This window comes from Bidens hawaiensis, unplaced genomic scaffold, assembly GCF_021521415.1.
Source record: "Bidens hawaiensis isolate Kalapana, Puna unplaced genomic scaffold, B.hawaiensis_p1.1 tig00010570_1, whole genome shotgun sequence".
NCBI classification, from domain to species: Eukaryota; Viridiplantae; Streptophyta; class Magnoliopsida; order Asterales; family Asteraceae; genus Bidens; species Bidens hawaiensis.
In genome coordinates this window covers 14,268-40,250 of record NW_027491808.1, presented here as the reverse complement: position 1 = coordinate 40,250, position 25,983 = coordinate 14,268, and the positions used below count along the sequence as shown (strand labels likewise).

The following is a 25,983-nucleotide window of genomic DNA, read 5'->3' as shown; positions in this document are numbered from 1 at the left end:
AGTTTCTGGGCCAACATGTATATCATGGGTTCTGATTACCCACTGAACCCATTTTAAGCCCACAACCATTTATAAAACACCGCCGGAAACTTACGCCAGAAGAGGCCGACAACACACCACGTCATCTCCCGCCAATTTCCATCTCGTAAAATGTCCACAATACCCTTATTCAATAACATCCAAACCCTCTCACACAGGGATACTTTAGTAAAATCACTTTCCATAGTCGGTTCACATATACCCTCCTCCCGCTTCAGTCTCAACTGCTTCAATTTCATTTCCGCACACACACACAGCAATCATATACGCATAAACCGTGTATCTATCTATATCCTCTCGGATTAATGTCGACTCGAAGGTAGTTATTGAGAGAGACACTGACACTGAGGAAAGCTCAGACGAAGAAGTAGAAGAGGTGGAAAACGACGTCGTTGAGTCAGAAGAAGAAGAAGATCAAAAGGTTAAAGACGACGGAGGATCCGATAAGAAGGGGAAAACGCCGATTACTATTAGTCTTAAGAAAGTCTGCAAGGTAAGAAGAAACCCTAGGTGTGTGTGTGTGTATATATATATATATATATATATAACTCTGACTAATTTAGTTAGGGTTTATGTTTCTGTTCCTGTTTTAGTGTTAACTAGCAGCCTCGGGTGGTATCGGTTAGGTTTGTTACGTTAATGACAATAATAAACCTTCAAAAACGAGGTGTAGTCAGCTGGTAAATACAAAATATGAATTTGTCAGTATCGGGTTACTGTAACGAAACTAAACAAAAATTGAATTTGTCAAAGCCAAAATAAAAGTTAACATATTAAAAAAACAGAACCTGCACGTTATGGACTCGAATTCGGTAGGTATCAACGGTATTGACATTAAGTCGTAAACATAAATTAGTAACCCCCAAAAGAAACATGTATTTTTCTTTTAAAAAACATATTTAGAAGAGAAACTAGTTTGTGGTTTATGTAATGATTTGCCGTGTTTTATTAGGTTTGTAAGAGAACAGGTCATCAAGCTGGTTTTCAAGGAGCTACTTACATCGATTGCCCTATGAAACCATGTTTTCTCTGCAAAATGCCTGGTATTTTGCTTATTTGTTGATTTATTTATTGGTTAATTGTTTTTAAATCGATAACTTTATGAAAGTGAGTCTAAAATCAACTGATCTTCTGTGAAAATCAAGATATATCTTATAGAAATTGGTGTAAAAATGAATGTGTTAAACGTTATATGAGGTCCCTACATGTTGCCCAAAATTGTTGAAAATAAGACTAAAAGATTTGTGCGTTTTGGCTAAAACAAGGAAAAGATTGAAAATTGCTCACATTGGGGAAAAATATTTTAGTGGTGTAATTGAAACTCTAATTGATAGGATTCACGTCAGATAGCTGGGCCAAGCCGTCTATGGCTGTCTGGTTATAGGCCTGTAACTCCGCTTCTAGCCCAAGTTATGTTGGTTTGAAGTTTGGGCTCTTCCTGCTGCCAACTTTTGAATCAGCTTTTGTTACGGATTCGATACTTGTCAGGACTTCAAGGGCCTTAGTTGTAAAATAGTCTCATTTCGTGGTTGAGTTGTAAACTTTTTGTAACAGTCAACTAACTCACAGCTATTTGACGTAACTAACTATACGTCTGTTACTCTTGAGCTAATGAGATTACCAAATAGTCTAAATTTTTGTTTATTTGAATGGTGAAGGTCACACAACAAATACTTGTCCTCACCGGGTGGCTATGGAGTTTGGGGTCATTCCAGCTTCTCGTAAACGTATGCATAACCCTTTCGATTATGTATTCGAACGCCAAGTTCGCCATGGAGTTTCTTCCGTAAGTTTCAAGTCACTTCATCTTATAATCTCATCATTTAATCAGTAAATACCCGTAATACATTGTTCTCGTATGTTTTCTTTGATAGGTAAAACCTGCATTTGTGATCCCAAATGAAGTGAATTGTGCAGTGATTAGATACCATAGCAGACGCGTTACATGCTTAGAATTCCATCCAACTAATAACAACCTTCTTCTATCAGGCGATAAGGTTAGCTACTATACATTTGAATTTAGTTTTAACTTCTTGTTTTGACTTATATTTCAAAGTTTTGTTCTTTATTACAGAAGGGACAATTAGGAGTTTGGGATTTCGGTAAGGTGTATGAGAAGACTGTATATGAGAACATACATAAGGCCCTACTAAACAACATGAAGTACATTATTCTATACGACATGCATATGTGAATTAACATTATAAAAAAACGCTTAATATAAGTATATAACATTTAATATATGAACTTGCAGGTTTGGTCCAGCAAACGATGGAACGGTTTATACGGCATCTTCAGATGGAACAGTTAGTTGCACAGACTTGGAAACTGGTTTATCTACTATGTTGATGGACCTCAATCCAAATGGATGGCAGGTGCTCCTTTTGATTTTTTTTGTTTACCTTTTGGTGTGAATTCGAGCCGGGGGTCTCACCGGAAGCAGCCTCTCTATCCCTATGGGATAGAGGTAAGGCTGTCTACATCTTACCCTCCTCAGACCCTACCATAGCATTGCTATTGGTGGGATATACTGAGTACGATGATGACCTTTTGGTGTGAATGCCCGTTAAAAGTATACTTTGAAAAAAAATATTCAGGGCCGTAACAGTTGGAAAATGCTGTATGGTATGGACTTGAATGCAGAGAAAGGTCTTGTGCTTGTTGCAGATAGTTTTGGATTCTTACACATGTATGCTGATTCACTTTTTCTTTAAACTAAAGTCGCCGCATAAAAAAATGTTTTGTACATTTGATTATACATATAGGGTGGATGCACGGGCCAATTCTAAAATAGGGAATCCGGTTTTAATACATAAGAAAGGAACCAAAGTGGTTGGATTGCATTGCAACCCTCTTCAACCAGACCTTTTATTAAGTTGTGGAAATGATCACTTTGTAAGTATTATTATATCTCCTGACTTTAGTTTTTTGAGTTTTTTTTGTTTATTATGTGATGTATGGTTATGAATGTTAGGCTCGGATTTGGGATATGAGACATTTAGTAGCTGAGCCTTGTCTTCACGGGCTTCCTCACACACGAGTTGTTAACTCGGCTTATTTTTCTCCTTTAAGTGGAAGTAAAATAGTGACTACATCAATTAATAACCGGATCCGCGTGTGGGATTCTATTTTTGGTAACTTGGATACCCCAAGTCGAGAAATTGTGCACAGTCATGATTTTAATAGGCACTTAACTCCGTTTCGGGCTGAGTGGGACCCAAAGGTGATGCTTCATTTTCTTTCTTTCTAGAGTAAACTTCGTTTGTAGTTCCTGTGGTTTGTCAAAAATAACCCTTTTAGTCTATTAGTTTCATTTTCGACTTAAATCAGTTTCACGTTTTGAACTCAGTTAAGTATTTCTGTTAAATATAAGGGCATTTTGTTCTTTGTATCTGAGGTACAATATTAATGCGCATACCGTATCTGAAGATGATGTTTTATACAGGATTCATCTGAGTCGCTTGTGGTTATTGGGCGATATATAAGTGAAAACTATAACGGAGCTGCTTTGCATCCCATTGACTTTATTGACATCAGCACGGGTCAACTAGTATCTGAGGTCATGGACCCGAACATAACCACAATTAGTCCTGTCAACAAGTTGCATCCATGTGATGATGTGTTAGCAACCGGTAGTTCAAGGTTTGACTTTGACTTCTCTTGACCATCTCTTTCTATTTTTCTTATCATGTTTTGCTCCTCCATAAAATCATTACGGGTAAGCCTGTAAACCAACCGAACGTTCAGTGAACAATTCGTGAACCGTTCGGTTGGAAGTTTGTTTATGCTTTTTTATTTAATAAACAGACAAACATGAACATATTTATTGTTCATTTAGTTAAATGAACGGACATGAACACATGTATCGTTCATTTATTTATATTTGTTTACGTTAATTTTTGTTCGCTAGTTTACTTTTGTTAAAGTTTGTTCATTTACGTTTGTTAATGTGTTCTTTTAAATCTTTTTGTCTCATTACAACTTAGTTTTAGTTATAGTAACTTTTTAGACCCAACAAGTTGTTTTTCACAATACTTTTAACTAGTTTTAGCTCAGTTATGTTTGTTCATCTATGTTCAGTCTGTGAACCTTTTGTTTATATTGTTAACGAATGAACATAAACGAACACAAACAAGAAAACCTTTTAACTAGTTTTAGCTCAGTTATGTTCGTTCATCTATGTTCAGTCTGTGAACCTTTTGTTTATATTGTTAACGAATGAACATAAACGAACACAAACAAGAAAACCTTGTTTGTTTAGCTGTCCGTGTTCGATTGTTTGCTTGGTAACTTTGGTTTAACTTAATCAAACGAAAGCGAACATGCTTTGTTCATGTTCATTTGTTTACAAGTCTCTAAATACAGGGATGTCCTGTGTTTGGATAATTAATTGTGATAAAACTGATTATACAAAACTCGGTTGATCTTGTTTTAGGTCCTTATTTATTTGGAGGCCAATGGAAAAGTCAGAGGCGGTGCAAGAATCAGAAAAAAGTAAAATTGTGGTTTGCGATAGAAACAACAGCAAGAAGTTTGGAGATGAAAGTGTTGATGATGATTCTGGTGATGGTTTTTCAAGCAAAAAAGGTAAAAATCTGAAGCACAGAAAGCCGAATTTGGTAATAACGCCATCTAAGAGCAGCAAGAAGAAGAAACCGTAAAAAGTTGTACTAGGTGTAGTGTCTTGTTTGGGGCTGCGGAGTGACAATGTTTTTTTGTTCTTGTAGATGCTTAAAAACTGTAAGAAAGGAGGGGAGGGGTAGAATTGTCCTATGTTTGCTGTATTTTTGTATTTTGTGCTATGTTACAGCAAGCCAGCAGGCCCTCGGCTTATAACCATCGTTTTAAAATTTACAAATATGCCCGCGCTAACAAGGTTTTGAGCTGAAATTACCTTTGCTTTCTCGTTAGAAAACAAGTAGAATTAGCTTATGCGTTGTGTTTTTGTTGGTGTTATGCTTCTGTCTTTGAATGTGTATCATGTGATGTATTGATTTTATTGAGTGAGTGAAACAGACATCATCGTCACACAATATTGAGTACAAAGAAAGCGTGGACAGAATAACGGGGAAGAAGTCGGAATTTGTTGAATTGAATTGTTGATGAAATAGAGAAAGAACTCGGATATGAAAGCACATTTCACATGTCCATTCTGATTGTTAAATATTCAAGATGTTGAAAGAATCTATACGTAAAAAAAACCAATCCTTTTCCAGGAACTTGTTTGTGGTGTTATTTAGACTGAATATTTTGTTCTTTTCTTTTTGTCACTGTTTTTAATAATTTATATTTGATTACAAATTAAAGTATTAAACAAAGATAAGATTAATAATTGACAAATAGTTGACTAATGATTATCTGATTGATTACCTTGATTGGGTCAAGTCATGACACCGTATTGGTCCCCAAAATTGTTTCACCAACCGAACGCAATTTTATTATTATTGATTTATTTCCGGTAGTGTAACAAACTTAATAACTAATCGATTCTTTTATTTTAGCTTTGATACTGTAACGAATGTGATAGAAACCGACCGAATGCGCGTAGATTGACTGCCCCAACATCGATACCAACAATGCTCAGGTTTGCCAATGCCCGAGTCTTACTGGCAGACGCCAACTAATTGGTTCATTTCATTTTTTATACTTTTTTTTTGTTTTAGTTATAGTACCATAACCGAAACCGATCAAATTCACGTCAAGTTACCACCACAACTCGAGAACAACGCTTGGGTTTACCATCACCTGGTTTTACCGACCGAATAAACAGTGTTTTAAAGTTTTCCTCTTTTTATATGTTAATTTAACAAATTTATTTTTTGGGTTTTAACGCTTGGGTTTTACCAACATTTTTATATGTAACACACACTGACCAAATTCGCATTGACTCGTCGTCGTAACGTTCGGGTTTTACCGATGCAATGTTTTACAGATCGAATAAATATGGCAATTTTTTATAATAGGCTATATGATTGTCGCTACTTTTTTTAGTTTTTTTTTCTTTTAAGATTGTTAATTTGACAAGATTATTTTTTAGGTTAAGACGTTAAGTTCAGGTATCGTCACAAATGCAGCCAATACCAACCAAATTCGTGTTGACTGGTTGTTGTAACGCTCGAGTTTTACCAACCGATTTCGCCACGCAACGCGATCAAATCACAAGTTAATATGAAATCGGAAAGGTAAGATTCGATCCGTTGAGTTACAAAAGTAATAAGTGACCAATTTTTGTACCAAATGGCCCTTGTAGTTGTGGAGTTTAGTTGTTGGATAACCAATTAACCATAAACAGTATCAAATGATAAGAGTCAAATCCTCACTGGTCTGACATGGATGCCATCTCACTCGCGTGTACCAAATGGCCCTTGTAATTGTGGAGTTTAGTTGTTGGATAACCAATTAACCATAAACCGTATCAAATGATAAGAGTCAAATCCCCACTGGTCCGACATGGATGCCATCTCACTCGCGTGAGACCCTTGAACACCGCCCTGCCCCTACTGGTTAACACGTGACGTAAGGCCACTGATGGCCGTCATTCGCGTCATTTATCCACTTGACCGTTGGGAACGGTCATGTTAAAAAAAAAAATTTTTTTAAATTATTATACATAATACACCCTATTTTTTACAAACCTATTTCAACCATTCTCAAACCGTTTCTCAAACTACAAATTCATTTTAACCAAAACAATATAATTCCAACCAAAAAAATAGAAATGGATGATTCTTCTTCGTCCGACGATATGGATTTTTTTCTTCATACAATGGAGTTTGCGGTCGAACATGTTTTATTTGGTGAGGACCAAGCATCGGCTCCGCTCACAAGAAAAGCTCGGTTGAATCGAGACCGTAAAGGTGCACACGATCGTTTGGTAGCCGACTACTTTGCCGAAAACGCAACTTTCACATGCGAAGATTTTAGAAGGCGTTTCCGAATGAGTAAATAATTATTAATGTTTGAATACTACACACTCGCGCGCGCGCACACACACACACACATATATACTGATATATTTTAGAACCACTATAAGTTTTAAGAACTCGAAATAACTTAACGTAACAATTTTTTTTAAAATTTTTTTTACATATATGAAATATACGTAGGTTACATGTACGTAGAAAAATTACAACATTTTTAAAGCACAAATCGACTTTTACATAGGTGTAACGAACGTTTAAATTAGTGTAATCACTGTACATTTTTATTCTCTCTCATACTTAATTTTTTAATCAGATTTAATCTCAACTGCATAATCTAACCTATTTAATAAATTTGCGGTTAAGAATGAGGTCCTTAAAGTTCCTAAAACTCAACAAAGTTATCAAATTATCCATCTCATATATATATATATATATATATATATAAGCAAAGTATAGAATGAAAACCTACTTGAGTTGTGAAAACCCTATGTGACATTGTTTTTCTTTTTTTTTACATGTAATATATATTGTTACATTTAATACAAAACATCGAAAACTTAAAAAAAATGTTTTGCTATTTTTTTTTACATTTTTATACTAATTTTTATATATGTTTTCAGGAGAAAGAAAATGTAAATTAACTTTTATATTTTTTATTAACTTTAATTGTGGACCACAAGATGTAGGTGTGTTCAAAAAAATCTGAATCCGAATACGTATCCGAATTATTCGATAATTCGTATCCGAACCATCCGAAATTTCGAATATCCGAACTCCGGATATCCGAAAATTTGGATTCGGATAGCATTTTTGAGATTTTCTCCAAACTATCCTTCGAAATATCCGAAATATTAAATTTAATACTTTTTTAATTTATATATATATCAACTAATAATAAAAGACTCAGTCTGCAACCCTAATTCCTTTCTCATATGCAGCCCCCATCTCATATCTACTCCCTGCCTCTCATTCCCATCTCCAATCCTCAACAAGGACCACGACGGCACGAGTGCGAGACAACGAGAGTGACGAATCGAACACTCTACTCCACGCCCGTCACCACCTCCGGCTCCAGCCGTCGTCCGTCAACACCTGCGTCTCCAGCCGTCGTCCGTCACCACCTCTTCCACGGCTCCACCGCTGTTACTCCATTCTCCATATCGATAAAAACCTTTGATTGTTTATTTGTATTTTGAACAATTTGTATTTAGTTTGTTAGATTGGATAATTTGGATTATTGAGATGTTATTGTAAGTTTAGTTTTAAAACAATTTTTTTTCTCCCGGGTTTTCGGATATTTGATTCACTATCCGATTGGATATCCAAAATTTCGGATATCCGAGGTTCGGATACCCGAATTTTCGGATTCGGATAGGAAAATCCAATATCTGAAAGATCCGGATATCCGAAGTTCGGATATCAGAAACTTCAGATATCTGGTTTTTAACACCCCTAACATGATGTAATCTTTAAATTAAAACATGTGGTTGAGAACTAGTTTCTAGAGTTTTCACAACTCAAGTGAGTTTTTATTCTAACCTAACCTTATATATAGGGTAAAGTTATAATACAAAGGACAATAAAAATAAAAGGGGTGAGAAGGAATCTAATTAATTGATCTTAGATTTGAACGGTGAAGATTAATTTAAGAAAATAAATTGAGGGGGAAGGATATAAACATAATAACCCACTTTTGTTGATTTTTTATTTCCACATGCAAGACACATGTCAATTCTTCTATCATTTTAAAACGTCTATAACTTTTTCATGCAACATTATTTTTCAAAAAAAAATTTCATCGTAATAAAAGACGTTTTTTTTATATTTAATATGAGTATCATATTTTTATATAATAATTAAAAAAAACTAGTGGGTTTTTTTATATTGTGTTATTGGTTGTTTATTATGATTTTTAATTGGGTTTTTCTATGCATTATATTATAGATTTTGATCATTGTGTTATCATTTGATACTCATATTAAAGATAACAATTAAAACAAAGATTGCGTCATTGTGTCTTTGTGCTTATCATTTGTCTTTCTACTTATCATTGTGTTTTAGTCATTGTGTATTACGTTCATGTCATTGCGTAATATGTAGTTTCCGTTATGTTTTACGGTTCAGGTCATTGTGTTATATGTATTAACCATTGTGTTTTACATTTTTATGTCATTGTGTTATAAGTATTCATCATTGTGTTTTACGTTTCATGTAATTGTGTAATATGTATTCATCATTGTGTTTTATGTATTAGATAATTTGTTGTTATTTTATCATTATATTTACGTATAATTATTACACAACCGTATTATTAGCATTTAAAAAAACACAATGATGATTTGAAAGACGCAATGACGAAAAAAACACAATGACAAACAGAAAGACACAATGACGAAAAGACACAATGACGTAATTTTTTTTAATTTTTATATAACAAAGTCACACTCATATTAAAGATAAAAAAAAACGTTTGCTATTATGGTGAATTTTTTTTAAAAAAATAATGTTGCATGAAAAAGTATGGACGTTTTAAAATGATGGGGGAATTGACATGTGACTTGCATGTGAAGAGAGAAAATATGTACTATTACTTTTATACCCTTTTACCTTTGGTCCCCACTTGACACATGTCAATCAACTATGGCTTTTCATACTTCTCATTTTTGTTGGTTTTTGTAGAATAACCCAACCCTTTATTATAACATAATCCTATATATATGCGTGTGTGTGTTGTATGAAATAAAAAAAAATAGAGAATGAGGAAATGATGTATACCCCTAGTTAAAAGGTGTAGAATGGTGATTTTGAATAATAGGAGAAAAGCTAACGCAACACTGACATGACGAATGAGAAGAACGGTGTTTAGGGGTGTATACCCCTTAGCCTAAGTGAAAAAAGAAAAAAAAAACTTTTACAAACAAATACCAAAATTAATGTAAATGCAATTGCACATATTACTCATAATAAAATGGGGTCACCCAAAATTGGGTCATCTTAATTTTATATATTTTTTTGTTTTAGTTCCGGTAGTATAACTAAAGCCGACAAAATTCACTTGGAGAGACCGCCTTAATCCAAAAACAACAAAGCTTGAGTTTTACCAACCAAATAAACAACGTTTGATATTCTTTTTTATTTTTATATATTAACTTGAACTTTATTTTGGATTTTAACGCTCGGTTTCCACCAACATTTTTAACTTAACAAAGTAACCAATGTCCAAAAATATTATTTAACTAGCTAGACGATATAATAAATTGTTTTGACAAAGCCAAATCTCCAGTGATCCTTGAATCATCGAAAATGGATCCAGCCTCAACCGATATCGTGGTTGATGAATTCAACAAGACAAAGAAAGATTGGGACGAAGCATATCTTCAAATGTTAACCCACATCCAATCAATCGAACAACACGGTAAATCAAAACCCACTGATGCGGGAAACAAAGAATCGTTGCCCAGATTGAACGGACTTGCTCAAGACGGACTCGCTATGCTGTCCGCAGCACAGTTTAATCTTGATCTTCTGATACCCCAATTACCCACCGAGGATCATATTCATAACGCCCAATTGACGCTTCAATCGTGGAATAAGCAAATCGAGAGGTTTGTGGTTATTATTATTATTATTATTATTGTAAGTGAAATTGAAGTTGTTTTATTGATTACTGCATTGCTTACGAGTGAGTTTGATGCAATCAATTAAGTGATATATCATATGTGTGACCTAATTTTGACTTAATTTGTAGACTTGCATGGGTGGCTTCGGTTAAAGCCGAACCAAAAACCGAAATGTTGGTTGGTTTTGGTTTTGGGTTTGGGTTCGGGTTTTGGGTTTGGGTTTGGGTCCGATTTTGAGCTAAACCCGAATCAAAAAGTGAAATGTGGTTTTTCGATTTCGGTTTTTTTGGTTTGGGTTCGGTTTTAGGCTAAACCTGAACCAAAAACCGAATGTCATTTTTTTCGGTTTCGTTTTTTTGGTTTGGGCTCAGTTTCTGTTTTGTCATTTGGACTTGAAAATCTCGGGACGAATAGTTGACAAAAAATAATGAATTTGGGCCTGAATTCTTTGGTTATTAAGAATTAGTTGATTATTATCCATATTCAAAGCGCCCAATTAATGCTTCAATCATGGAATAAGCAAATTGAGAGGTTTGTAGCTATTTTTATATAAGTGGAATTGAATATTTTGTTGATTATTGCATTGTTTATGAGTAAATTGTTAAGGAATTTGATGCAATCAATTAAGTGATATATCATATGTGTGCCCTAATTTTGACTTAGTTTATAATGTGGTTTCTGTTCTGTTTTCGGCTAAAACTGAACCAAAAACCGAAATGTTGGTTGGTTTTTTGGTTTGAGTTAGGTTTTGGGCTAAACCCGAATAAAAAAGGTGAAATGCTTGTTTTTTTTTATTTTGTTTTTTTTTTTTCAGTTTGGGGCTAAACCCAAACCAAAAACTGAAATGTTGGTTTTTTCGATTTGGGTTTTTTATAGTTTACTGTATTTTGGTGTTATGTTACTGTCTGCCCGCTTATAACCAGTGTCTTAAAAGCGGATAAATATACCCGTCATAACGTCATTTTGAGCTGAAATTACCTGTGTACCCTTTAGAAAACATGTAGCATTAGATAAAAATTCCGAAAGCTAGTTAACTACTAGGACAGTTTTATATGTTATGGAATTTGAGACAATTGATCTAGTTGTGTATTATAAATTTATATGTGTGCCCTGGTTTTGACTTGATTTCTAATATGGTCATTTGGACTTGCTAGTAGGGGTGTGCATGGGTTGGTTACTTGGTCCGGATTTGGTCTAAAATTGAACCAAAAACCAAAATGTCGGTTTTTTTGGTATTGGTTTGGGTTCAGTTTCCAGGCTTGAAAATTTTGGATTGCTTTAAGCAGAAAAGGTAAAATTTGAAAGAATAAAAGGTGAAGTTGGTAATAACGCCGTGTAAGAGCAGCAAGGAGAAAAATGTTAAAAAAAGTTATACCGGTTGTCTCTTGTTAGGGGTTGCAGTTTGTTATGATACTGCCTGCCCGCGTGTCTAACCATCGTCTTAAAGTATGAATATATCCGTCCTAACATGATTTTGAGCTGAAATTATCTGCGTACCCTTTAGAAAACATGTAGCATTGGTTAAAAATTCTTAAAAATATTAACTAGAATAGTTAATAACTTAATACATATTTAGCTATCTAGCAGTCTGCATTTTTTAATGTTAAGTGGGATCTGATGTTCAATACATTATTTTATTGTAGATAATAGTTTGTCAGTCTTGATATAAAGTGATTGATTTTTCAGTTCTATTATTAAGGAAACCCAAGTTGTTACCTCTTGACACGTTGCTACTTGCTAGAGATCTGTTTAAAACTACGCTTTTGGTCTATTAGTCTATGTGGTTTGGCATGTTGAACTTTTTCAATCCAAAAATGAATTTTTTAGTCATGTCATGTCATTTAGATTCTCTTACGCTTTCAGTCCCTGTTGAAAATCAGTAAAACAAACAATAGGTCGAAAAAATAGTTGGCAAAAAATAATGAGTTTTGGTTTCTTCCGATTTCGGATTGGTTTTTTCTGTTCAGTTATTTTTAACCTGTAATATGCTGTCTAAGTTGTATGCTTTCTATAGTAGGAGTCAAGATCTTTGATTGTTGTATTTTTATTAGAAATTAATTAAATTTTATTTACAAGATTGATAAAAAAAGATGAACACGGTTCTTATTTTCCCCTTTGTTTTAGTCTGCGGACAAGTTTGAGAAATGCTAATTTGCAAGCAAAGGCTAATATGAGAAAAGCAGCCCAAGAAGAGGTAAAAATAAACTTGAATTATTTATATATTATCCTTTGATAAGCATTTGAGGGTATTAAATGTGAAATGATATAAGCTTTTGTTAATAACAGAGGGAGCTTCTGTTAGGAGGTGGAGAAGAGTCCACAGCCAGAAGGCGCAATCTACAGTATGTATATTTCATCATTAATCATAACATGTTATATAGTATTAGCATAAATATATTGTTTTAGAGATAATCGTTACTTAAAATGGGCTAACATTAGTGTAATTTACCATCAGGACAAAAGCGGGAATGACATCAGCAGCCGAGAGCATTACTGAGAGTCTTCGTCGTACGAGGCAATTGATGGTTCAGGTAATTAATCTAACATTTATTTTCCGTGCAACTTATGATTATGATTATTTACAAGCAAATTGTTTAAAAAACATAAAAATGATGTCTACAGGAGGTTGAACGGAGCGGAAGCACGCTCATGGCTTTTGGTTAGTCTTGTCTTCATATTTGATTTTCACTTCCAGTCACAATAATCGGTTTCAAAACATGAATCCAAACAAAATTAAAGGATTTGATAAAAAGAATATGTTTGTTACAGAGGAATCAACTGGAGTGTTAAAGAAAGCAGAAAGCGAATACAAGGGTCACGTTTCGTTACTAACGCGAACGCGCAACTTGCTTTCAACAATGAAACGCCAAGATGTTCTTGACAGGTCAGGCAAATCATAATCTACTACTGTACAAGTGGTATTCCCATATTGCAAGGTTATTTTAGTCATTTCACATGCACTTAACTTGAAAAACTAACGCACATTTGTGTTATGCTTTCAAACTATTGGGGGCCATAGATGTAATTTCTCAAAGTTAAGGACCATAATTGCAATAAGGGTATACCGCAAGGATCATATATGTAAATTCTCATAGTTAAGGGCCTTTTTGCAATATGGGTATACCACAGGGATCATAGAAGTAATTCTTAAAGTTAAGGACCATACTTACAATTAGGGTATACCACAGGGACCATAGATATAATTTCTCAAAGCTTAGGACCGTATTTGCATTATGGGTATACCACAGGGATTGTCCGAGTAATTAACTTTTTATTTACGTTTTTGTCCAAATTTTTGAAACTTTTTAATAACTTAATGTCTTAATATGATTAGTATTTACTAATACTAGTAATAACAGTGCTGGTTTAATTTGTATTGTTGACTTTTATGTTATGCGGGCAGGATCATACTTGGTGTGGGATTCTTCTTGTTCTCGTTAGCGGTTCTCTATGTTGTTTCAAAGAGAATAGGAATACTCAAGTTGCAGAGAAAAGTTGTTGGAGCAATTAAAGCCGGTATGGCTGGAGATCGTATAAACAACGTTGTTCAGGTCAATGAACCTGTTGTACCAAATGCTGACTTTGACTTGAACTTAGAACAACCAATGCATGATGAACTGTGAATCTTTCAACCATACATGCACATAAAGTTTAGCATGTGTATTATTGTGTAAACAAAGACTGTTTTTACCGCAAGTTTGGTAGAGTTCAAAATTTCAATTTGTTTGTGTTTGTGACAGCTTGTTTTAGATGTTATTTGGATTTGACTTTTAAAGTCAAACCCGTTGTGTTCACGAGTTGCAAACTTGCAATTGATATGAATGTAATCCAAGTTGAGTAATGCTAGAGGTTATGGTATCCATGTTAAGATTTAGAATGGGAACATGTTGGTTAATATTGATGATAATCTTGAAATTTAAAATTATTGGTTTGACCTGTCTAAAGTCCAATTATGGAAAACGTGCAGCATTTGACTTTCATGGGTCAACTATATCTAAACTTTGATATTGGTGATCTTTAAATGGGAAAATACCCAAAATGTTCTATTAATAGAGATCCTACAAATACAAATACGTCTTTGACGACGTGTTAGACCATAACGCGTCTTTCACGACCTGTTTGGCCATCAAGCGCGTCTTTCACGACTGTTAACCTCCAACGCGCGTCTTTCACGACCTACTAGCTTATAACGCGTCTTTTATGACCTGTTTGGCCTATTAATTCTTTTTTTAATATTACATTATTATAAGTAATTTTATCCATATTTGGGTTTTCTTTTATAATTTGTAATATATAAATTATATATAATAATTACAAACTTTGGTGCCGCTAAGTGCCGATTGGGCCACTTGGCGGCACCGTATTAGTCCTTGGATTTTATTTTTAGTTTCGGTACCCTGATAAACATAACGGAAACCGAACGAATTATCGTAGACTCACTGCATTTTGTTTTAATTCCGCTACCATAACCAATGCGACGGAAATCAACCGAATTTACGTAGACTCACCGCCCTCAACTTCCGGGATCGGGAATGCTCGGATCTTCCCAACGCCCGAGTGTTACCGACTGACGCCACTCAATTGATCCACCTCAAATTTTTACGTTTTTGGTTTTTGGTTTTTGGTTCTATAACGCACTTAACCGAAACCGATCGAATATACGTCGACTTACCGCCTCAACGCCCAGGACCGACAAAGTTTGGGTTTATCATTGCCGAGTTTTACCAACCTGCCCGGCGCAACGCGCTGGGTATAACACTAGTTTATATAATATGTCGCTGAGACATGTTTATTTTTTCTACACATTTTACTCAAAACCGATGGTCAAATAGATATCAAAATGTTCAATAAATTTGTAATAAAATTTGACCAGACTCGTTTTTAAGTAAAGTTTATGTCAACACATAGATAAAATATGCAAGTCTCGACAGTATATTTGGAACTTCATAAAACTTCATGTATTACAAGTTCTTAAAAAACCAAATATGAGTAAAATTAATTATAATAATGTAATATTAAAAAAAAACAATTAATAGGGCAAACATGTTCTGAAAAACGCGCTAGAGACTAACAAGTCATGAAAGACGCGCTGAGGCCTAATGTGTCGTCAAAGACGTGTTTGCAGGAGACATTTCTGAAAACTTATTTTTTATTAAAACAAAAATGGAATCTCTCTCGTTTAATAGCACATTTTGAGAATTTTTCACTTTTTAAGTTCATCATGAAAATGTGGTGGCCATGTAACTATGTAACTTCAAAAGAGAGAGTTTCTGACCTGTCTAAACTTAGATCATTAGGAAAGAAGCACAGTTTGACTTATTGGGTCAACGTGGTAAATCTTGATTGTAAAACTGATGTTGATTCCTAATTTTATTACAAGAACTATGTGTTGTGGGTCGAGTCACGAGTCATTTGCGGATATAAGTAGTACCAACAACAATTTAAATAATTAATGATTAAATCTCATATAACTGAGTCGTTTCCTGTCATTTGCGGATATATGTAGTACCGATAGCAATTTAAATAATCAATGATTTAATCTCATATAACCATTTTTTTGCAAGTCCTTTTAGTTGTTTTTCTTTCTTATCTTTTTCATTGAAAAAATAAAAAATAAAAACGGGGAGGTGAATAGTTGTGAGCTATGAACTTCATGGAAATAAAGAGTTGGTGAAAACTAGAACTTATTTTAGGCATATTATTATTACAATAAAATAGATTTACGTTGACTAAATTACCAATATCATACGCATTTTTCATGCATTTACACGGCATAAATTATATGCATTGTGCCAAAAGTTAATATTTTCTGAACTTGTCTCTAATAAAACTTAATGTATATATTAAATTACTAACAAGCAGAAAAAAAAAGGTATATAATTACTAAGTACAGTTGTTTTTGACATCGAAAAAAAAAGTTTTTATGTGTCATATGGTATCTGATACTCATTTTTCATATTGTTATTTATGTATCTGACAATTGATTGACACCAATTCATCAACTATTTTCGAGAAAGGCACATGCAATAAATTTATTGGATCTATTAATGTTGACATGAGTGGTGAATTCAGACTTTACGAAAAAGGAACTACAATATGATAAACATAATTACGTGAATATGATGTTCAAATGACAATACATGGGTTAAACATGTCTCAGTCTGCTTAAACACTATATGTTTATTAAATGGGTTAGACATAAAACACAAACTTTATTTTTCATAACTATGTTTCAGGTCGGGTCAGAAATCACCCTCAGTTAGAAAAGTTAGTTCACTTGTTTTCTATGCAATATATAACTTGTGGTATCTTCAAGTCTACAAATTTAATCAGACCTAAAAATCTCATTAATTTGCTTATTTTTGTTCAAGAATCATATGGTCTAAAATACAACATTATCTGTCATTAAATAAATGAACCCAAATACGTATATTATTTTAGTTTTAAGCATTTAATAAATACATGTATATATGCTAACAAGAATACGTTAAACAACCTAACAAATAATGACATGCTGAAAATAGTGAATGAGTCACAAATGCACTAAACAAGCCTTGTTTTCTTCTGCTCGTCATCTTGTCTATAAGATATAAAGAACATGGTCACAAGGATATTAATCATTTTAGGTAGCGTCATACGAGAGTGTCTCTTTCAGATAATATTATTATTATACTATAGTTATATAATATACAAATAAGTTTCATGTGAAACATGAATAATCAGAAAAGGTTCTAACAAAAATCAAGGTAGAAAATAAACAATTGAAAAGGTAAGACATGCTTATGTTTTCAAGAAGACATAATTACATAAATTGTTCGTTTATCTTTCACCCAAATTTCACTCGTTGTCCTGATCTTCAAAATTGATCTTTTTTGTCCTTTACGTTTCAAATCCAACAGCGTTTGTCCTTTTCGCCTAACCTGGTTAGATTTTCTCGTTAAGTCAGGTCATGTGCCTTGCATATGAGGGCAAATTGGTCAATTTACCTATTTAATTAAAAATGTTTTAATAAATAAAGAAAAAACAATAAAAAAAACAATTAATATATATTTATATCTTTATCTCTCTCCCCATCTTCTTCCTCCATAGACAACACCAAACTTTTCGGCGGCCACACCACCGGCCGCCGCCGTCTTCTCCGGTCCACTCCGCCGTCTTTGTCATAATCTTTCTTGTGCAATCCTTCCTTTGTAATCCGAGCTAATCGCACCTGTTACCTTGAATTGTTTGGTGAATTAGATATATAACTCTAGGTGACTTGCAAAACCTATGTTTGAACTCAAATATGGAATGAAATATAGTGAAATTAGTCTGTGGTGGGTTAGGTTTTACACAGTAAAAGTAAGATGAGGGCTTTTAGGATTGGTATTATATTTTGAAACTGGAAGTGTTTGTGCATACATTTAATAAAACCCCGGCCACCGGAAATTTCAGAAATTTCGGATTAGAATCCTAGGTTGGGTTAACAGTATATGAAATTGAAATCGTCTGAGGTAGCAACTGAGAATGGAGTGTATGTTTTCAAAGATAATAATAATAATAATAATAATGAATGTGAAGTTGAGTTGGGAATAGCGAGAAGAAGACATCCCCTACCTACAGAGGGATTGGAAACCCCCTCCCATAGTTCATCCCTGAGCTCACCCAACCACCAAAAATCCCACCTTTACAAACCCCAATTCAATTTCAAAGCGGTGGCGGTAGTAGCCGGAGGTTGGTAGTGGAGGAGGAGGAAGAAGGAGGAGAGGAGGAGGGGGAACCAGTGTGGCCTAAGGTAGCGTCAGTGGCTGGTATTATGCGCAGACAGAGAGAGATACAGAGAGAGCTTTCTTTGTCAGAGAAGACGGCGGCGGCGGTGGCTGTCGGAGAGCTTGGTGGTGGCCGTTGGAAAGCTTAGTGGTGTCCATGGAGGAAGAAAATGAAGGAGGAGAGAGAAATAATATAAATATATATTAAGTTTTTTTTATGTTTTTTTATTTATTAAAACATTTTTAATTAAATAGGTAAATTGATCAATTTGCCCTCATGTACAAGGCACATGACCTGACTTAACAAGAAAATCTAACTGGGTTAAGCGAAAAGGACAAACGCTGTTGGATTTTGAAATGTAAAGGACAAAAAGGATCAATTTTGAAGATCAGAGACAACGAGGTGAAATTTGGATAAAAGATAAAAGACAATTTCTGTAATTCTGTCTTTTAAAAATGAGATAACTTCGATTTTGGTCCCTGTAGTTTCTTAAATTATCAATTTTGGTGCGATAGTTTATTTTAGGCTTTTATGGTATAATAATTTCAATTAACTATCAGTTTTAGTCCAACCTATTGACATCATCCATCAACCGTTAGTTAATACAACTTTAAGGGGCTTTTTTGCATTTTACATAAACTTTTAGTTATAGAATTTGTGGGTTTTCTATCAAAATTAAGTTTATACTTTTTGTTATTATTAGTATTTTGATTTCTTATATTTGTTTATATATAAATATTTATACACTTTTTATTTTTAATAAATATAATTTTTTCCAAACTGATGCTTTTTTGGAGTGTATATTTTTAATAAATACAAACCAAGCCGTCGTTCCTATTTTGATGGGCTGGCAAAGGTGATTAAGATGTAAAATAATTGTTTCAAACTCTATATAGCATAAAAATTTAGTTGCTCGAAAAAAAATAAAAACCAGAATTAAAATTAATAAACATATTTTCAACCCCCCCCCCCCCCCTTCATTTGAATAGTAAAAAAACAATATAAAATAAATATATGTTCTTTTTAGCACCGAGAAATAGAAGCAGAAATGTTAAGTTTTCTAAATCATTTATAGTTAATAGAAGTGTATAATTAAAATGAACCTTAAAAAAATAAATATTCTGTTTTGTAAAGCTTAGATATTATTACGGCTATAAAAAGTAAAAATAAAAGTATTCAAATACAAAAATAAATACACAGTTGCATAAAAGCTCCGATTTGAAAAAAAATATTTAAAAAAAATAAAAAATTATATTTTATATATAAACAAATATAATCGACCATAATAGTTAGAAAATAACAAAAAGTATAAAACTTATATTTAGTAAAAAAAGAAATATTCATATGAATTAAAGTTTGTGAAAAATATTAAAAAAGCCCCTCAAAGTTGTATTAACTAACGGTTGGTAGATAACGTTAGTAGGTTGGACTAAAACTGATAGTTAATTAAAACTATTGTAGCATAAAAGCCTAAAATAAACTATTGGACCAAATTGATAATTTTAATAAACCATAGGGATCAAAACCGAAGTTCTCTCTTTAAAAATAGATGTTGATACATGAATATAAAATAGACAAGTAAAATAACTGCAGTTTCTTACGCACATTTTCGTCAAAAATGCTAAGGTAAATATGGCAAAAGAACACTAATAGGATAGTCTTTTACTTATTTTCCTACGCAAATATTGTGTAAGAAGTTTCTTACATATTTCATACAGAATGTTCTAACTATTATTAAAATCAACACTACTAATATTTATTTATATTTCAGTATTTTTTTATGGCGACGAATTTTGTTGCATCACAAATTTTTGTTTGGAATTTGACCGTTTTTCTAGTAGTGTTTACGTAATATGAATATAAATAGACATGCAAAATAGTTATGTGTTTCCTAATCTCAAAGTTGGTAAGACTACACAAGAACTCACACCTATGAAAGTACCCATAACAGTTATGTGTGGTAAAGTGCAAAACCATATATAGTTTAAAACCCAAATTGTAGACGGAATTGAAGCTCTAACTCAAATCGAAATTGAAGTGTGGATTAGACTTAAATTCCAAATTCTTAAATATTCGTTTCATGTTTATGGTAAGAGCAGTGTTTGTCATATTTTATTTATTTATGATTTAGGAAAGTAAAATAAGATACTCACAGGATAATAATGGGCTTTATGATTTAGCGTAGATGATGGATGGGAGATGATAGTTGCACAATGGTGGTTAAGGAGAGGCATTAGATGTTTCATAATTGCTTTCTTAACTAGTGGTTTAATTACATTTGGGGGGAGGGGGGGTATTAACACTATGGCACCACATAAAGTTCTAGTGGGATAATTCTGTTTAAATTCAAATTATTAGAATATTCTAGAGGATCACAATAGTCAAGGGTTGTTAATATTTACCATGTTTAACCCTTAGATATAGACAGTGGTTATGAATTACTGTGCTATAAATATTCATGTACCAATGTATTCAAATATACTTTTATCCTTTCAATAATAACTTTATGAGGTGGGGGGGGGGGGGGGGGGCTAATGAATCCTATGTAGCCGCCAAGAAGAAGTACCGTTTAGCCAGGAGGGCGTTAGGGAAATCATGGTGTTGTTGGATTGGTCACTTACAGAAGTTCAGAATATTCTAGAAGATCACAATAGTCAAGGGTTGTTAATATTTACCATGTTTAACCCTTAGATATAGACAGTGGTTATGAATTACTGTGCTATAAATATTCATGTACCAATGTATTCAAATATACTTTTATCCTTTCAATAATAACTTTATGAGTGTGGGGGGGGGGGGGGGCTAATGAGATATCGAATGGACAAAGGAGAAAAAATTGATGAAGCATTGATCTGACGATACATATAATATCGATTGTGTTGTATAGTGGTCGCTACAAGCTAGTATTGTGGGAGATTACATAATTTGAAAGGAAATTCCATCCCATAGGAAACATTTTGAGAATTGCAAACTTCTGACTTTTCTTTTCTTTGCAGTTTCAAATAAGAAATAACCATATGTAACATATATTTAACTCTTAATAAAATACTTAACCATTCACATGTAAATATTCCATGTAGTTGTCACTTAACCTCATCATCATGTGAAGTAGTTCACATGATGTAGTTCATGTCTGTTTCACACATACATATATAAAACAATTTATTACTTGAAAAAGCTGTCAGGTTTTTAATGTTTGTGATTTGTTATTTTAAGTGTGAATTTATTTTGTTTATGTTTTAAATAGATTTAACTTTAAAATGTTTCTTTAGTCGTCGTCTCAGGTGCTAAACCATTCTAGTACTACAACATGCTTGACATTGGAACTGCTTTCTTATCAACGACCAATGCATCCTAACCACATTAGAGATACTTGAGACGAAACATTCTTTCTCACTTCGTATCTCTTGTATGAACAAAAGAGATTAGAACAATGTGAGTTTTCAGTAATATGTTACATTTACAAGCAAACAAAGACCTTTATTTTGTAGTGAAAGGTATCTTGCAAATTTAAGTCTTACTCTTACCTAGTGAAAACCAATTTTCTAATTAATTCATTAAGCATATAATGTAAGAACAATTTAATTAATTAGTGTATGCTTGTGTCATGCATCGACTGCTCACTTCCTATCGATTTTCTTTAAACTCCCTCCCTCCCTCTCGTAGTCTTGTGTGCGTGCACACACGATATCTTATAAGTTATAAGAGTGTCTCGTTTCAACTTTAGCCAACTCTTACAAAAATGTTCAAAAGTTAATACATTCTTTTAAGTGTTTTAAGTCTTAGCTGGCCTCCTCAACAATAAAAACAAAGGAAGAAAACAACATGCTAAATGGGAGCAAAACTTTCATATCATTCCCTGAAGAGGTAGGTCCCAGCAGAGACCAGTTGGTCCCGCAAGACTCACCTTGAACAGGTACGTCTGCGCAAAGGCCATCTGCTCCCGCAGGACCCACCATGCTCATAGAATCTTACGCGCAGTACGCAAGCTGTACACGCAGGGAAAGCCTCCCAATGGTGAAGTACCCCGCCTGTTCCCGCAGTTGCGGATACAAGCCATCAGGGAAGGCTACCCGCAGACAGCAGAGCTACACGCACAAGACACTAGCTACTTCAGCAGTCACGTGAAGGAATGAGCAAGGCGGGAACAATCCCGCCCAAATGAGCCAGTCTGAGTCTGAAAGATCTTTTGTACCATACCTACCAAGGTATGGATAGGACAGACGATCTGACCAGAACAGCCCATGAGCCAATCACAGGGTGACAGCTCACAGACAACAGTGCGAGGAGGAGCACCCTCTAGTACTGTTTGTCACTATTAGCCGCTGCCTACTCACCAACCCTTACTATGGAGCATGCGCAGCCTACAGTTGGTGGAATAGTGTTACTGTTGGCCGTAACCTATTCACCAACCAGCATGGCCTGCGTACAATCCACCGTAAGTGGGACGTGCATAGTCTACAGTTGGTGGAATAGTGCAGCCGACTTTGTTACTGTTGGCCGTAACCTACCCACCAACCAGTATGGCCTGTGCGTAATCTACTGTTGGTTGAACAGGAATACTATTCAGCCGGCTGTACCTTCTAGAAAACCTACCTTCGGCTATAAATACTCCAACATCTTGGAATGGTAAGATCATCTGCTATCCAGTTATCTAGCAATCTCTTAATATACACTTATATTCAGAGCAACCTAGTCTGATTCTCACGCCGGAGGGTGGTCACAAGGAGGAACCCCCCCCTTCTCAGTGACGAGCTTACGGTGTTTGTTTTGCAAGTCTCCTGAAGAACAGCCTTCTCAGCTAGACCTCATTCGTGGGAAACATTACTTAACCCCCAGATTATCTATAATCTGTACCGGGTCACTTAGTGTTTCTTCATTGGCGCCATCCGTGCATAAAAGCTAGAACTATTTTAGTTCACAATTTCTGAAGAAATGGTTAACGTTACTCCGGTCCAAAGGCCCGTAACTGATCAAGAAACCCCGGTAACCACCCCAGCAACTGGGGGGAACACCGGCGGTTATACAATCCTTACGAACACTACCCCGACTACCCAAGCCGGGGCAAGTGGAGTAAATATTCCATTGGGGTTCACCGATACCCAACTGGAAAAACGAACGAAGGTCCCTCGCCAAACACTAGATCAAGTGAAGGCGTGGGCCGAAGCACGGCAAAGAGAATTCCAAGCCGAATTGGATGAACGCTTGCGTTCAGCTCAACAGGCTGACGAATTCGCCAGTACTCGCCAACACCTCAATATGAGCAGTGACTGCGAGTACTCAGAAGACGAGTTGGAGTCTGATACCGACGCGAACCCTCGCCATAAGGCGAAAGGGAAGCGTAAGGACACGGACGTCCAACTAAAAAGGAATTTTGGGGAAGCTTTTAAACCAATCGCGGAGAGAAACCCGCGTGACTTCTCCAAAACCTTTAGACCAACTGCTACAAATGCAGGAAGGTCAAAATTCGCAAGAGACATTGCGGAGGCAATCGCCCCGAGAAGTGCCAAACAAATGTCAAACATTGGCACTTATGATGGTCTATCCGACCCAGACGACCATCTGAACAGGTTCATTGCGGGGGCTACCGTCAGCAACTGGACGGAACCCACGTGGTGCTACATGTTCCAGATGACTCTGGTCGGAGCAGCCAGGGCATGGTTCGATCGTTTACCGATCCACCACATATATGACTGGGCGGACTTTCAGAACAAGTTCAGCCAGCACTTCAGCCAACAGAGGAAGTACACTGAAGAGCAGTGGACGATCCTCAACTGCGTGAGAGAGGAGGATGAATCTTTACTAGACTTCATCACTCGCTTCAACTCTAAAAAGCTTAGTCTCGGCAACATAAGTGAGGATCTGGTTCGCGCCGCCTTCATCCAAGGCGCCGAATACCCAGAACTTATCCGCACGTTGACGGGTAAGGATGGCATGCCATCCACATGGGATGCCATCATGACGGCGGCAAAGCGCTTTGCCGAGACGGAAAAGCAACTGGGAAGGGACCTTCCCCAGAGTACGCACCTCTACACGCAGAGGACAAGAGAGAACAATGTCCGGATCGCCCGGCAGAACAAAAAGAGGAGGCTAGGTATTTGGCAGTCAAGGGTAAACTTTGACACCTCATCCAGCTCTCGCCCTCTTGTTGGCGGAAGGGACAACACACACCCTTCAAATCGAAAACACCGGTGGACGCCACTCACAAAGAGCGTCACGGAGATATTTGCCACGGAAAAATTGCCATGGCCCAAAGCCCCATCGATCCGGCAGAAACCTAATGCGGATCAAAGCAAATCCTGTGATTTCCACGGGACAAAGGGTCATGGTACTGAAGAGTGCACATCCTTGAAGGATATTATTGAAACATTTGTTAAGGATGGAAGGCTTGCACATCTCGTGGCATCGATCAGGAAGGGAGGAAGGAATGACAACCGGTACAGAGGTAACGGACGAAAGCCCGTCGACATCAGCATCAACATGGTTCATGGCAAGGTCAGAGGAAGAAAAAGACGGGTGATAGAACCATGCGCGTGGAAGGAAGCTGAGGTGCGCTTCCCGCGAGTGCCAGGAGGCCCCAGCAAAGAAGGCCCCATCGTCATCAGAAGCCAGCTGGGGCACTACATCACCTCCCGCACTCTTGCTGACAACGGCGCTTCGTCGACAGTGATGTACAGGCAGTTCTTTGATAAGCTGGATGATGAAGACAAGGAACGCTTGGAAACGGTCTACGCTTCAATGGAAGGGTTTGATGGCAGTACAGAAACACCCCTGGGTATCCTATCTTTCCCCGTTACTCTTACTGATGGGAATCATTCACGCACAGAAGACGTGGATTTTGTCGTGATGAAAAAGCCACACCACACATACGACATCCTATTCGGAAGAGATGGGATGGCAAGATTCAACGCCGTGGTATCTTCAGTCCACGGCATGATGGGATGGCCAACAGCTGAGGGTGTAGCAATGATCTCTGGCATTCCCCAGGTATGCATTGCATCTGTCTCATCTAAACCCAAACCGAAGAAAGCTAAACCAACCGTCACTGAACCAGAAAAATGGGCCTTCAATGGCAAATACCCCGACCAGGCCGTTACCATTGGACCAACAATTGTTGATCCCACCCGCACCTTACTCAAGCGCTTACTGCAGAAAAACGCTGACATCTTTGCGTGGACACCAGCTGACATGACTGGTGTACCCCGAAGTAAGGCGGAGCATAAGCTCAAATGCGATCCGGCTGTTACGCCAATCGTACAAAAGCGCAGGGTAATGGGGCCTGAACAAACTAACGCGTGTAGAACCCAAGTCAAGGAACTCCTTGACGCAGGCATCGTACGCGTTAGTAGATATCAAACATGGGTTGCAAATCCCGTAATGGTACCGAAGAATGACAAACAATGGCGCATGTGCATAGATTTCAAAGATTTGAACAAAGCATGCCCCAAAGATTGTTATCCGTTACCAGAAATTGATCTCAAAGTGGATTCGTTGGCGCCATTTCGCCTTAAATGCTTCTTGGATGCGTATAAGGGGTACCACCAAATCCACATGGCCATTGATGACCAGGACAAAACCGCATTTCGGACGCCCGATGGTACATTTTGTTATAAAATGATGCCATTCGGACTTAAGAATGCAGGGTCCACGTA

At 35.9% G+C, this 25,983-nt stretch overlaps 2 protein-coding genes across 2 annotated transcripts; both read left to right on the top strand.

The window, feature by feature from the left end:
* Positions 1 to 328: 328 nt before the first annotated feature.
* On the top strand, positions 329 to 4,848 carry LOC143535634 (protein DAMAGED DNA-BINDING 2-like; the record flags this gene model as incomplete). The annotated part of the gene is made up of 11 exons (XM_077029842.1): positions 329 to 532; positions 992 to 1,082; positions 1,698 to 1,825; positions 1,914 to 2,036; positions 2,114 to 2,202; positions 2,294 to 2,414; positions 2,637 to 2,728; positions 2,805 to 2,934; positions 3,014 to 3,262; positions 3,485 to 3,681; positions 4,475 to 4,848. Coding segments are annotated over 11 exons (1,650 nt in total), but the record flags the coding sequence as incomplete, so codon positions are not given.
* Positions 4,849 to 10,264: 5,416 nt separating this feature from the next.
* LOC143535658 (uncharacterized) lies at positions 10,265 to 14,278 on the top strand. The gene is made up of 7 exons (XM_077029861.1): positions 10,265 to 10,567; positions 12,707 to 12,776; positions 12,869 to 12,924; positions 13,038 to 13,113; positions 13,205 to 13,241; positions 13,352 to 13,466; positions 13,986 to 14,278. Exons 1-7 carry the CDS (start codon positions 10,266 to 10,268, stop codon positions 14,203 to 14,205), a joined length of 876 nt encoding a protein of 291 aa, XP_076885976.1. The 5' UTR covers position 10,265; the 3' UTR covers positions 14,206 to 14,278.
* The last annotated feature ends 11,705 nt before the right edge of the window (positions 14,279 to 25,983 follow it).